The sequence below is a fragment of the Rhinatrema bivittatum genome, chromosome 1 (genome assembly GCF_901001135.1).
Source record: "Rhinatrema bivittatum chromosome 1, aRhiBiv1.1, whole genome shotgun sequence".
Lineage (NCBI taxonomy): Eukaryota > Metazoa > Chordata > Amphibia > Gymnophiona > Rhinatrematidae > Rhinatrema > Rhinatrema bivittatum.
In genome coordinates, this window is record NC_042615.1 from 488,870,724 (window position 1) to 488,884,559 (window position 13,836).

Here is a 13,836-nt window from a genome sequence, read left to right on the forward strand (position 1 = left end):
AGATTAATAGAATGAATCAGAAATCCAAGCTAGCAGTATTATTTGTAGCATTTACTAATCATGTGCCAGAACAGCATATACAATTCAAAGCAAAACAAGGTGACTGCCCAAACAGCAAAGCAAACAAAAACACAATATAGGGCAGGAAAAAACACTCTATGTTCTTAAACTTATAATTCATAAAAGTTTTTAATACAAAAGATCCAGATGTATCCAGAGATAGCCAAACTCAGAAGTAAAGTTACATGGTCTCCCGCCACGGACCGTGTTTAGTACAAAAACTGCATCGGAAGGGACCCAAATCTAAATAAAGAAATAAGTAACTAACAAAATCAACAAAGGACAATAGCAGGCAAATATATATACATACACACACATCATGATCAATAAAGAAAGTAAGAAATATTTAAAGGCTTTCTTCCTTACCACAAGCTTGTCAAATATGTCCTTTTACAAAATCACAAATTTGTTACTTCCATTTATAGAAAACTCACTAATAAGAATACATTTCTTTCTTATGACAGCTGTCACCCATGGCATCTACAAGATAACATCCCCATAGGGCAATTTTTTTTGCTTATGACGTTTATGCACTACACGTGATGAATTTCTCTCTCAGGCATGTACTATGACCTTGAATTTTCTTCACAGTGGATATCCATCCAAAGTTATTAGACAAGCATTCAAATGGGCACTGAATGTTAACTGGGATCTTCTTTTCACCAAACCTATTCTGGCTGCTGAAGATGTCATTACCTGTTTTCTTCCCTACTCAACTGCAAGTTAACGTATATGTTCTCCGATTCGTTGTCATTGGCCTTGTCTGCAACCTCATTCTGTTTTTCAAGAGTCTGTGGTTTTCTTTTAAACGCACACAGAACCTCCGTGACATTTTGATTTCCTCTGAATTAAGAGAACCTCCTTCCTGCCCTGATAATACATCCATGGGCCACGCTTCCTGTGGGCGTTGTAAGGCATGTCCACTCTCACTTACATTGTCCGTTTTCTCACACCCATTAAATTTTAATTGTTTCACTAAGGGGATTGTCTATATCATTCAATGCCTGTGTCCTCTCCTTTATGTTGGAAAAACTGGACGCAGTGTACGCACACACATCTATGAACTTTGCTCATGCTTACATGCTAATCGTGTAAACGCACCTCTACATGGACACTGGCAGGAAGCTGCACACACACTACAAGATTTGCATTTCTTTATTTTAGAGGTAGTGGACAATTTTTCTCATTTATTGATACAGCGTGAACAGCACTGGATTCATATCCTTAATACCATCGTCCCAGGAGGTTTAAACTCTCATATAGACAGGTCTGTGGTTTTTTTTTTTTTTAAGAAAGGTTGTTTTCAAATCATTCCTTTTCAAGCTATCGCTGGTTAAGATAATTTTCTCTTGTAACTTTTCTTTCCTCCCTTCCCTATTTCTTTTGAGTGATCGGTGATTTATGATATTTTCCTAGGGGCAGTTCACCTGCTCTTGATTGACATCTCTTGTCATGTGACTTTCCTTTTGGTGCCCTTTTAACTTATACATTGGGCTGTGAGCAGCTGCCCATCCCACTGTATTCTGTCCCGTTTGCAAAAGCTCAAGCTCATAGGTAAAACTTTCTGCATGTCTTCTCTGCTCTTTGTATCCTGCATTGTTTTGTAAACTCTACATTTGTATTTCAAGCTGCCCGTTTGTTTGTTTCTTTGGTGACTTGCAGCCAATCAGGCAATCTTTACCGTTTAGGAGTCTGTCTCATATTACAAAGTTTTCTTTTTCCCTTATCTGTTTAGAAGTGCTGTACACTTCAGTTTACAAGTGGTTTGGCCTTCCAACATGCTTTCTCCGTTCTTGGAAGAAAATAATGAATGCTCGGTAAGTTTTTAGTGACATCCGTCGGGCTCCTGCGGTCTCATGTTTATAACTTGGCACAACTCCTTCAGTCATAGAGCTGTTTTACTTTGGTTTCGTGGGGATTTTGCTTTATAAGAGATCGAGAGACCTTCCGTCTCTCGATCTCTGTGTGCGCAGTTCACAATAGGAGTCACTCTTTATCTATTTCTTGCTCCTCCTGACTGACCTGCAGCCCCTTCAGTTCAAACTTACAGCTTTCACTTTATTGGTTATTCATTATTCTATCACTAATTGTTTATTACTTTTTTACATTATTAATGTGTCATAGATTGGATGCCTAATAGATGATTCGATCTCCTTATCCATTTTGCATAAGTTGAATGTTGGGGTGAGTTAGCAACCTATATAAAATTATTTTGTATTTCTTGGTGTTTTATTTTTAATATTGAGCCTTTATTTTACCATATATATTCTGATTTTGTCACTAGAATCTGTTTCTTCACTGACATATTTGACAAGCTTGTGGTAAGGAAGCCTTTAGATTTTCTTCCCTTTTTTTTTTTTTTAATGGATCATGATGTGTATGTATGTATATATGCCTGCTATTGTCCCTTGTTGATTTTGTTACTTATTTTTTTATTTAGATTTTGGTCCCTCCCAACGCAGTTTTTATATGAAACATGGTCCGTGTAGGAAAATTGGTTCTTACCTGCTAATTTTAGTTCCTGTAGTACCACGGATCAGTCCAGACTTTTGGGTTATGCCTTGCATTCAGCAGATGGAGACAAAGAAGTTTTTGATGAACACTGCCCTATACCTTGAGGTGCCACCTGCAGTCCATCACTATTGAACAGTATCCAAGCCCAATAAGAAGGAACTCATTAAAAAGACAACAAACAACAATAACAATTATGAGAAACTGTTTTCCCCCTAAATGAGCAGAGGGATACAGAACCTTAAAAAAAAAAAAAAAAAAAAATTAGAAAAATCATGCCCACACACTCATCCTGCGCAGGACTTGACCTGAGTATATCCTCCTGGTAAAGAAGAACCGATCGAGCAGACTCTCCAAACACCCTAGTCTGAATTGGATGGGCCTCTGGACTGTGCTTCTCCACAAGACGAAAAGATGATCCGAGAGGCGGAAACTGTTAGTCACCTCTAAGTAACGCAACAGAGCCTTCCTCATGTCCAATTTCCATAAATCCTTAGAATGAGGAGAGGAAGAATTCACATCTGGAAAGGAAGGGAGCTCCACCGACTGATTCAGATGAAAGGACACCACCTTAGGAAGAAAGGAGGGACTGTTCTCAAGGACACTCTTGAATCTGTAATCCACAAGAAGGGTTCCCTACACGACAAGGCTTGGAGCTCCGACACCCGCCTAGCAGAAGAGATAGCCACCAGAAAAATCACCTTCAAAGTAAGGTCCTTTAACATTGTCCGCTTCAACGGCTCAAATGGGGGTGCACACATCGCCTTCAGGACTATATTAAGGCTCCGCGAGGGAAATGGATTCTGGACCAGAGAACACAAATGCTTTCCCCCCCCCCCCCCGAAGAAAATGCACCACATCCAGATGCACCAACAGGAAACCCCACACACCTTGCTGCACAGACAGCTGAGGGCCGCCACCTGAACCCTCAGAGAATTAAAAGACAAACCTTTCCCAAAACTATTCTGTAAAAAGGCCAAAACAACTGCCACCGTACTCCGTGCACCAAGATCCAAAGATCCCCCACAGGAGAAACGCTGAAAGCTGTACACACAAAATCTTTATACAGTACTAGCACATTATATGTATGTACGTCATGGTTTGTTTACTACACCCTTAATTGAATGTATAAATTAACAGTCCTTATTGTAGTCACAGGTCAGATTAAACAATACTGAACATATAGCCTTTATTATGAAACTATGTTACCGAGCTTATAAGGCACCTCCACTACTAATAGGAACAGATACATGTACAATTTACTATATGTGCCTCTATGTAAACCATTGTGACGGTAATTTACTGAATGACGGTATAGAAAAGATTTTAAATAAATAAAATTTTAAAATAAATTCTGTCATACGCCAAGGAAGTGGAGGTCTTCCTGGACTGCAAGAGAGTGGTAATGACTAAATCTGAATATCCCTTATTCTTCAAACGTTCCCGCTCAAAAGCCAGGCCGCTAGACAAAAGCGATCCGCCCTTTCTAAACAAACGGGGCCCTGACACAGTAGCTGTGGCATCCGGTAAAACCACAAGGGCCCGTCTACTGCCAGGTTGACAAGATCCTCGAACCAGGGCTGTCTCAGCTATTTTGGAGCCACCAGAATTATGTTGCCTGGGTGAGCCTCTATGTGGCGTAATACCTTGCCAATCAAGGGCCACGGAGGAAAACCCTACAGGAGCACGTCCGATGGCCAACGGGGAACTAGGGCATCCACTCCTTCAGCTCCTGGCTCCCGACGTCGGCTGAAGAATCTTGGGAGCCTTGGCGTGGAACGTCACCATGAGATCCATGCACGATGTGGACCACCTGTGGCAGATGATTAGGAAAGCCACCTCCGACGGCTCCCACTCCCCGGGATCCAGTTAGTGATGGCTCAGGAAGTCCGCCTGAATGTTGCCCTTGCCTGCGATGTGTGAAGCTGCGATCCTCTCTAGAATCAGTTCTGCCCAGCGGATTAGCTCCTGGGCAACTAGTCAGCTCTTGTAGCCCCCTTGGCGATTTATGTAAGCCACTGCTGTCGCACTGTTGCACAGAATCCACACTGCACCAGGGGTAGAAGAGTCTGAAGAGCAAGGCTCACGGCTCTGGTCTCCAACCGGTTGATGGACCTTGAAGACTCCGCCATGGACCAATGGCCCTACACCGATCTGTCCTGACAGACTGCACCCCAACCGGAAAGGCTCACATTCGTGGTTACCACTGTCCAAGAGGGGACTTCCAAGTCTATCCCCCAGCAAAGCTTGTCCGGGAGGAGCCACCACGCAAAACTGGACCGCGCAGACTCTGTAAGAGGAAGCAGTAGCTGAAACCGTTAGGAGAGCGGATCCCATCGGGAAAGCAAAGCTGTCTGAAGAGGTCTCATTTGCGCAAAAGTCCCATGGAACCAGCTCCAGGGTGGAAGTCATTGATCCAAGGACTTGCAGGTAATCCTAGACCCTGGGTATACGCATTGTTAGCAATGAGCGAACTTGAGTTTGCAACTTCTGAATCCGCTCCTCGGTGAGGAACACCTTGCCCAACTGCATGTCGAACAGAGCTCCTAAGAATTCGAGGGTCTGGGAAGGGACCAGGTGACTCTTGGCCCAATTGACTATCCATCCCAAAAATCACAGGATACGCAGGACACGATCGACTGCCTCCTGACAGAGAGTCTCGGACTTTGCTTGAATTAGCCAGTCATCCAGATAAGGGTGCACTAGCACTCCCTCCCTTCGGAGAGCCGCTGCCACCACCACCATCACCTTGGTGAAAGTCCTGGGTGTCTTTGCGAGGCCGAAAGGCAGGGCACAAAACTGATAGCACTCCCTTAGGATCATTGGTGGTCGGGTCGAATTCCTATATGCAAGTAAGCCTCCATCAAGTACAAGGACGCCAGGTACTCTCCCCTTGTGAACCGCTGCAATTACTGACTGTAGGGTCTCCATGCAGAATTGCGGGACCTTGTTTGCCTTCTTCAAGTCGAGAATGGGCCGGATTGTGCCCTCCTTTTTTGGCACTATGAATTAGATTGAATACCTGTCCGTCCTTCGCTCTGCCGGAGGCACCGGCACAATGGCCCCCAGATTGTAGAGGCAGCATACAGTGGCTTGCACTGCCAGCTTCTTCTGTTCATAAGAGCATGGGGAGACGAGAAAATGATCTCTGAGAGGTGGAGCAAATTCTAAAGCATAGCCATGACTTACAGTGTCTAAGACCCACTGGTCGGATGTAATTTTGGTTCACTCCTCATAACAAAAGAGCCAACCGGCCTCCTATTATCAGAACAGAGGAGTGGATCAGCCTCGCCTCATTGGGAAGATTTTGCTGCTTGCGTTCCTTGGGACACCCTGTTCCTGCCAAGCCGGCGGCCTCAAAAGGGGTGATTCCATGTCTGCTGCCTGCCCGAGGTTTGTCTGGAAGATGAACTTGACGATCTGGAGGCTCAATCTCCGGTTCCCCCGGAAATGGGAGCAACCCTTGGTCTTGGCTTGTCTTCGGGCAATTTATGGACCTTATTTTCCCCCAAGGATTTGATCAAGTTCTCCAACTCCTTACCAAACAGCAACTTGTCCTTAAAAGGCAATGATCCCAGCTGCGCCTTGGAGGAAACATCCGCAGACCAATTCCTCAACCAGAGGAGTCTGCAAGTGGAAATGGCTGACACCATGGTTCTAGCTGAGGTCCGAAGCAGGTCATATAAGGCGTCAGCGCTGTAGGCTACGTCTGCTTCCAGACGTTCCGCCTGAAGAGCATCCAAATCTGCAAACCCAGCAGAGACTCGCTCTTAACATAAAGCTGCTACACATAGCAGCCCTAGATTGCTTTTGTCTAGCAGCATGGCTTTTGAGAGGCAGCGTTTGAAGAACAAGGGTTATTGTGTGGTTGCTACACTCCTACAGTCCAGGAAGACTTCCACTTCCCTGGCATATGTCCGAGTGTGGAAGGTCTTTAGAGTCCTGATGCATGCATCATGAGGTGAATCCCACTAGAGCTTCAGTAGGGGATGTGCTGGCTTTTTTACAGGAGGGTCTGGTGAAAGGCTTGTCTTTTAATTCCCTGAGAGTGCAGGTCGCAGCCTTGGGTTGTCTTCGTGGAAAGATAGTTGGGGGCACCTTGGCTTCGCATCCGGATGTATCCCATTTCCTCAGGGGGGCAAAGCATTTGCGTCCTCCACTTCGGAATCCTTGTCCCTCTTGGAGCCTTAACTTGGTCCTGAGAGCAATGTGTGCTCCTCCATTTGAGCCTTTGAAGCAGTCAACGATAAAATATCTTACTCTGAAAGTAATTTTCCTGGTGGCCACAGCTTCTGCCCGATAGTGTTGGAGCTCCAGGTGTTATTGTGTAGGAAGCCTTTTCTACAGATTTCAGATACGGGAGTGTCTTTGTGTATGGTTCCTTCCTTCTTGCCTAAGGTGGTGTCAGATTTCCATTTGAACCAGTCGGTGGAGCTCCCTTCGTTTCCGACTCCAGATCCAGCTTCTCCTCAGCCTAGAGATTTATGAAGGCTGGATATTAGGCGGGTCTTGTTGCGGTATCTGGAGGTTACAAACAGTTTGCCTGTTGGAACATTGCATTTTTGTATTGTGGAGTGGTCCTCGACGGGAAAAAGGGCCTCTAGAGCCACTATTGCTAGATGGTTGAAAGATGCTATTTCCTCTACATACATTGCTCAAGGTCACCAGGTCCCTTCAGGGCAAAGGACTCATTCCACTCGGTTGCAATCGGTTTCTTGGGCAGAATGCCAGCAAGTTTCACCGCAGGAGATCTGTAGGGTGGCTACTTGGAAGTTGCTGCACACTTCTGCTAAGCATTACCGCTTGGATGCCCAGGCCCAGAAGCTGGGGGTTTTGGTGACCGTGGGATTCGAGCGGAACTCTCGAGGTCCCACCCTGGGTAGGAGAGCTTTGGTACATCCCAGCTGTCTGAACTAATCCTGGTACATACAAGGAAAGGAAAATTGGTTCTTACCTGCTAATTTTCATTCCTTGTAGTACCACGGATCAGTCCAGAGTCCCACCCAATTTTCGGAGCGGAGGAGATAGAAAGTCCGCTCATTCAGTTATTTTTATTCAGAAGAATGGCGCAGGTTTGGATCCCACACCACTTTTTTGGTGTACAGTGACGGTGTTTGAATGTACAAGGTTCCTCTCCTTCTGGATGTAGGGGAAATAAATTAGCTTATCCTAGTGTTGTTCGGTTATTACTCATCTAGCTTGAGTACAGTTCAATACTGACGGACTGCAGGTGGCACCTCAGGGTATAGGGTACAGTCAGTCAAGACTTCTCTGTCTCCATCTGCTGGAGGGGAGGCAAAACCCAGGAGTCTGGACTGATCCATGGTACTACAGGAACGAAAATTAGCAGGTAAGAACCAATTTTCCTACATTATCCATGTTCTTCCAGGAATGAGCCCGAGCTGATAAATCTCCACTTCAATGACTTTATTAGCATGGCATTGGCACTGTGCTGTTAAAGTAACAGACTGAGTAATAAAGGAAGGAAATACAGCAAGAGAAACTAAGACAATAACTTATTCCCAGGGTACGGGGTTCAGGATTGTCTCTTATGGCAGGATCTCTCATATTTTGCTGTTGTTTCCCCAGGATTATACAAAGTTCCCTCTTTCAGCTACAGGGCACCCCATTTACAGAATCATTGATTGTGAATCTTGGTGATGCAGTTTTGTTGATAGCTGGACTTCTTCCTTTCCACCACAAGCATAGCATTAATGAGATTTATAACATTTCTTGTAGGAGTCTTCAGATTTGTCAAAGACTTGCAGTTCTTGTTTTCTGCTTCAGAAAGGCCAACACTTTACTCATATTTGTGAAAATGATTTTTAATTAGCTCATTCCCTTTCACTGCAGTTGTAGCTTTGCTGAGAAGCACCTGGGGTACCCCTTCTCTGCAGTCCCTGGGCAGAAAGTGACACCTTCTAATCCAGCCAAAGGCTTTAACAGTGTGATGCCACCTTTAAAGTGCAACTAACTCTAGGCAATACGTTTTCCAGATGTCAGAAAAGATGAAAGTGCTAAAGAAACGGAACTGACATCAGCTCCATGCTACACACTTAAATACAGGTCGAGGTGCTCTGAAGCTCCACAGCTGCGATCCAGCACAGATAGGACCAGTGTTGCAGAGTTTTCACAGCTGCTTGTACAGTTCTTGTGCTTGATTCAGTGCCAGGATTGGCAGTCTCTCCTTTTTGGATTATGTTGTATTTCTCCTCCCCTAATAATTTTCCTGGATCCACTCGGCTGTGTCAAGAGAAACATTCAGACTCCCCCATCTGTCCCGCAGGAGCTGACTAAGCTCCAAACTTGAGTTCATGGCGTTTCATGTCTCCACACAGCTACATCCCAGGAGTTAAAAGTCATCATCATCGCAAATGTCCAGATAAACATCAAAAGCCTCCCGGTTACAGTTGCCGTCAGGGGTGAAAACATATTTATGAAAGGTGCCATCAACACAGATTGCTGCAAGAAGAAAAAAAAAAAAAAGAAAATATCAGAAGCCTCAGGACAAAGTGAGAAATCCAGAAAATGGTAGCAGAGGAAGAAAGATAAAGGAGAGATCTCCAAGTATACATTCTACCAAGAGGAGAGGGGCCTGGCAGACACAGGCAGGGGATTCTGCTGAAGGGAAGAGAGTCATGGCAGGGAGTCTGCTGAGGTGGAGAGTATGGGGGGATAGGCCTGGCAGGTAATCCTGCTGAGGGAGAGAGGCCTGGCAGAGATAGGCAGGGAATTCTGTGGGAGTGGGGGTGGGGGAAAGACCTTGCAGCTGCCTCTTACCAATGACAGAGTTTACATTCTTTGAGGTGTTTTTGCCAAAGGCGCAGATACAGGCAGATTCCGCAGGTACAGTGAAACTGGCCAGACTCCATTGAGAATCCACATACTGTCCAATCATAGGCCCCACCTTCCCGACTCTCGCCAAGCTGCAACAAGAGAAATGGACTTAGGATACACACCCAGTCACTTACATACACACATGTGTGTACATAGATAGATATACATATAGAAGTGTACTTCTGCTCTAGTGTATGTACTCACGCTGAGCGACGGTTCAGTTTGGTGTCCTTCAGAGCAAAGATGTGGACAGTCCCTTTGTCACTGGAGGCGCAGAGGAAGGAGGAATCATGGCTAAAGTTAATGCTGGTAAAGAAAACAAAAGCTGATAAGACTGGGGAGTGTACATAAAGAATTCCTACACACGACTCCCCTCGGTCAGATGTCCTCACTGCTCCCCATCCCTGGCACTTTTTCATCTGCTTTCCTCTCTCTCTCCTGCATGCTCTCCCCTTCCCCCTTCCCCCTCTAACTCTTTCTTCTTCCTGCCTCTCTTCCAGTAGGTTCCTATCTCACCAATAGAGCGTGGCAGGGTCTGTTCCCCTTCTCAGCTCCACCAGCTTCTCCTTAGTCTGGGTGTCAAAGAGACGAATTAGGGTGCCCTTCTTAGAGGCTGAGGCCACCACCGTTCCCTGCTGGTTGACTGCGATGCAGGCAATTTCAGTCTGATGAGCATTAATTGTAAAAGGAGCAGAGGAGGTACCAGGTTTTGTGTTAGATAGATCCTGCAGAGCAAGGGGAAACACAAATGTGAACATTTCCATGTAATAGTACGATTCACCTAGTACCTGGTTTAATGATTGGGATTTTGGGTTACCTAGATTAATCTTATTTCCACTCTGAACTTTCAGATCATCTATAGTCATGCCGCAGAACAGACCAATCAGAAGCTTTGGTATATTCTAGCCCCTCCTCATCTTCTTCATATAGAGGCCTGTTTGCTGCTTTAAGTTAACGGAAACAGGATTGACACAAGTAACCCAAAACCCCTGTTCCATTATGCTTTCTTTTATCAGTCCAGATTTCCAGGCTTTCCCAAAAAAGGAAGCATGGACTGCACAGAGAGTTTGGTTTCATTAGCCTTGGTGCAGGCTTGCATAGTATCTTGTAGGCCCTTTTTTGCTTGACCTGGCAGTTTCCTCCTATTCCTTCATACTTTCAGCTCAGTGGGAACAGAGGCTGGGATATGATGCCTTGAGCCTTTCCCCTATGATATAGCCCCTCCAAACTCTGTTAGCTCTATAGCTCATGGGCCATAAGAACATAACATATGCCATACAAGCCCAGCATCCTGTTTCCAACAGTGACCAATCTAAGTCACAAGTACCTGGCAAGTACTCAAACATTAAATAGATCCCAAGCTACTATTCCTTATTGATTAATAACAATTTATGGACCTCTCCTCTAGAAAGTTATCCAAATCTTTTTTAAACCCAGTTACACTAATTACTGTAACCACATTTATTTATTTGCGGGTTTTTATATACCGCGGCTCGTTAGCAAACATCACCTCGGTTTACAATGAACATAAATTAGCAACAAGCTTTACAATCCAACATAATTAAATAGTGATACATCGCTGATAACATTGAAATTATAATATAATTAAAATAAACTAAATTAAACTAGATTGGCAGGGGCGTAAAGAGCCGGAGTATCAAATTAATAGTTCATTATTAACAGTACAGATCTTACAAGATACAATGAATTCCAGAGCTTAATTATGTGTTGAGTGAAAAAGAATTTTCTTTGATTTGTTTGTTTTAAATGAGCTACTTGCTAACTTCATGGAGCACCCCCCAGCCCTTTTATTGTCAGAGAGTAAATAGGAAAATGAGTTCTTACCTGGTAATTTTCATTCCTGGAGTACCACAGATCAGTCCAGACTCCTGGGCTTTGCCTCCCTTCCAGCAGATGGAGATAGAGAATGTTTTGCTGACACTGCCACATAACCTGGTGTGCCACCTGCAGTCCCTCAGTATTGACCTGCACCCAAGCCAAGATACCAACAAACATAACTACAAGTAATAATCACGTCCCCCTGAACGAGCAGCAAGAAGAGGAACCATATAATGGAAAAAACCTTTCCAGCACGAGAAACCAAACACAACATGTGCTATTCTTCAGACTATTTATAATAATAGATCAAGCAGACTCTCCAATTCTCCCCATATCAACTGGGTGGGACTCTGGACTGATCTGTGGTACTACAGGAATGAAAATTAGCAGGTGAGAACCAATTTTCCTTTCCTTGTATATATCCAGATCAGTCCAGACTCCTGGGATGTGCCAAAGCTTCCCTAAACAGGGTGGGACTGCAAGACTCCCGTTCGAAGTACACTTTCACCAAAACCCATGACCTCCGGAGCCTGGACATCCAAACGATGTCTGGCAAAAGTGTGCAACAACTTCCAAGTAACCGCCGTACAAATCTCTTGTGGCGATACATGTTGACATTTGGCCCAAGACGCCGCCTGTGACTGAATAGAGCGAACCCTTAAACCCTCAGGAGTAGGACGACCTTGACAGATGTACGCCAAACCTATCGCTTCCTTCATCTACTGCGCTCTGGTAGATTTTGAAGCCTTATGCACCTTTTTTTGCACCACTGCATAGCACAAAAAGATGATCCAACAGCCAGAAGCTATTAGTGACCTTAAGATACTGCAACAAAGTTCGCTTTACATCAAAGAGTTTCAACTCTCTTGCATGAGGCACTGCTGCATCCAGGTTTGGAAAAGCTGGAAGCTCCACAGATTGACTCAAGTGGAATGACGACACCAATTTCGGCAGGAAGGAAAGAACTGCACATAATGGACTCTTAGCATCCATAATTCTCAAAAAAGGATCCGTACATGACAAAGCCTGAAGTTCCAAAATCTTTCTAGCAGAACAAATTGTCATCAGAAAAACAACCTTTAAGGTGAGATCTTTCATAGTTGCCCTTCTAAAAGGCTTGAACGGAGCCACACACATCCCCTTAAGGATCAAGTTAAGGCTCCAGGAGGGAAATAACTTCCACACCGGAGGACCCTCAGAGAAAACGCACATCAGGATGTGCCACTAAGGCCGCTCCCTGCACCTTCCTCGAAGATGGCCCAATGCCACCACCTGAACTCTGAGGGAGTTAAAGGCCAAAACCTTCACCAATCCTTGTAACAAGGTCAAAATGTGCACATGGATGCTTGAGAAGGTTCAACTCCCTGCTCTGTGCACCAAGACTTAAAAACTCTCCAGACCCTCACATACAGTAAAAATGTGAAAGTCTTTCTAGCTTGAAACAAAGTGGAAAAGACATCTTCAGAATTTCTTGTCCATCTTAAATGCTTCCTCTCAAAAGCCGAACCGCAAGACAGAAGAGAGCCACCTGATCTGAAAATATAGGACCTTGGTGAAGAAACTTTGGTAGATGCAACAGCCCGTTCACCACTAGATTGACCAGATCTGCAAACCATGGCCGCCAAGGCCACTCTGGCCCCACTAGAATCACCTCTCCCGGATAAATCTTCACTTATCGCAATATTTTGCCCACCCGCGGCCATGGTTAGTTAAAAGATAGGAAACAGAGAGTAGGTTTAAATGGTCAGTTTCTACAGTGAAAAAAGATAAAAAGTGGAGTGCCTCAGATTTCTGTACTTGGACCGGTACTTTTTAATATATTTATAAATGATCTGGAAAGGGGTATGACGAGGGAGGTGATCAAATTTGTGGATGACACAAAATTATGTAGAGTAGTTAAATCTCAAGTGGATTGTGACCTTGCGAGACTTGAAGATTGGGCTTCCAAATGGTAGATGAAATTTAATGTGGACAAGTGCAAAGTGATGCATATAAGGAAAAATAACCCTTGCTGTAGTTACGCAATGTTTGGTAACTCCTAAGATAGAACCTACCAGGAAAGAGATCTAGGCATCATAGTGGATAATACATTGAAATTGTCAGCCCAGTGTGCTGTGGTGATCAAAAAAGCAAACAGAATGTTAGGAATTATTAAGAAGGGAATGGCGAATAAAACAGAGGATGTCATAATGCCTCTGGCTCCATGGTGAGACCGCACCTTGAATACTGTGTGCAGTTCTGGTCACTGCATCTCAAAAAGGATATAGCTGCACTGGAGAGAGTGCAGAGAAGGGCGCCCAAAATGATAAGAGGCATGAAACGGCTGCCCTATGAGGAAAAGCTAAAGAAGTTAGGGCTGTTCACTTTGGAGAAGAGACGACTGAGGGGGGATATGACAGAAGTCTACAAAATCATGAAAGGACTTAAACAAGTTAATGTAAATCGGTTATTTTCTCTCTCAGATAATAGAAGGATCAGGGGCTGCTCCATGAAGTTACAAGCAGCTCATTTAAAACAAATCAAAGAAAATTCTTTTTCACTCAGTGCATAGTTAAGCTCTGGAATTCATTGCCAGAGGATGTGGCTACA

General features: G+C 44.4%; 1 protein-coding gene across 1 annotated transcript in view; it reads right to left on the minus strand.

Annotated features, from left to right (window-relative positions):
* Window positions 1-1,305: 1,305 nt before the first annotated feature.
* WDR45 (WD repeat domain 45) overlaps window positions 1,306-13,836 on the minus strand; it is a 30,779-nt gene continuing 18,248 nt past the window's right edge. The window contains exons 7-10 of the mRNA XM_029608229.1: window positions 9,925-10,133; window positions 9,613-9,714; window positions 9,352-9,497; window positions 1,306-9,033 (exon numbers count right to left, since the gene is read on the minus strand). Of these exons, the coding sequence (XP_029464089.1) occupies window positions 8,924-9,033; window positions 9,352-9,497; window positions 9,613-9,714; window positions 9,925-10,133 (567 nt within the window). The 3' untranslated portion in view covers window positions 1,306-8,923. The remainder of the gene's footprint in view (window positions 9,034-9,351; window positions 9,498-9,612; window positions 9,715-9,924; window positions 10,134-13,836) is intronic.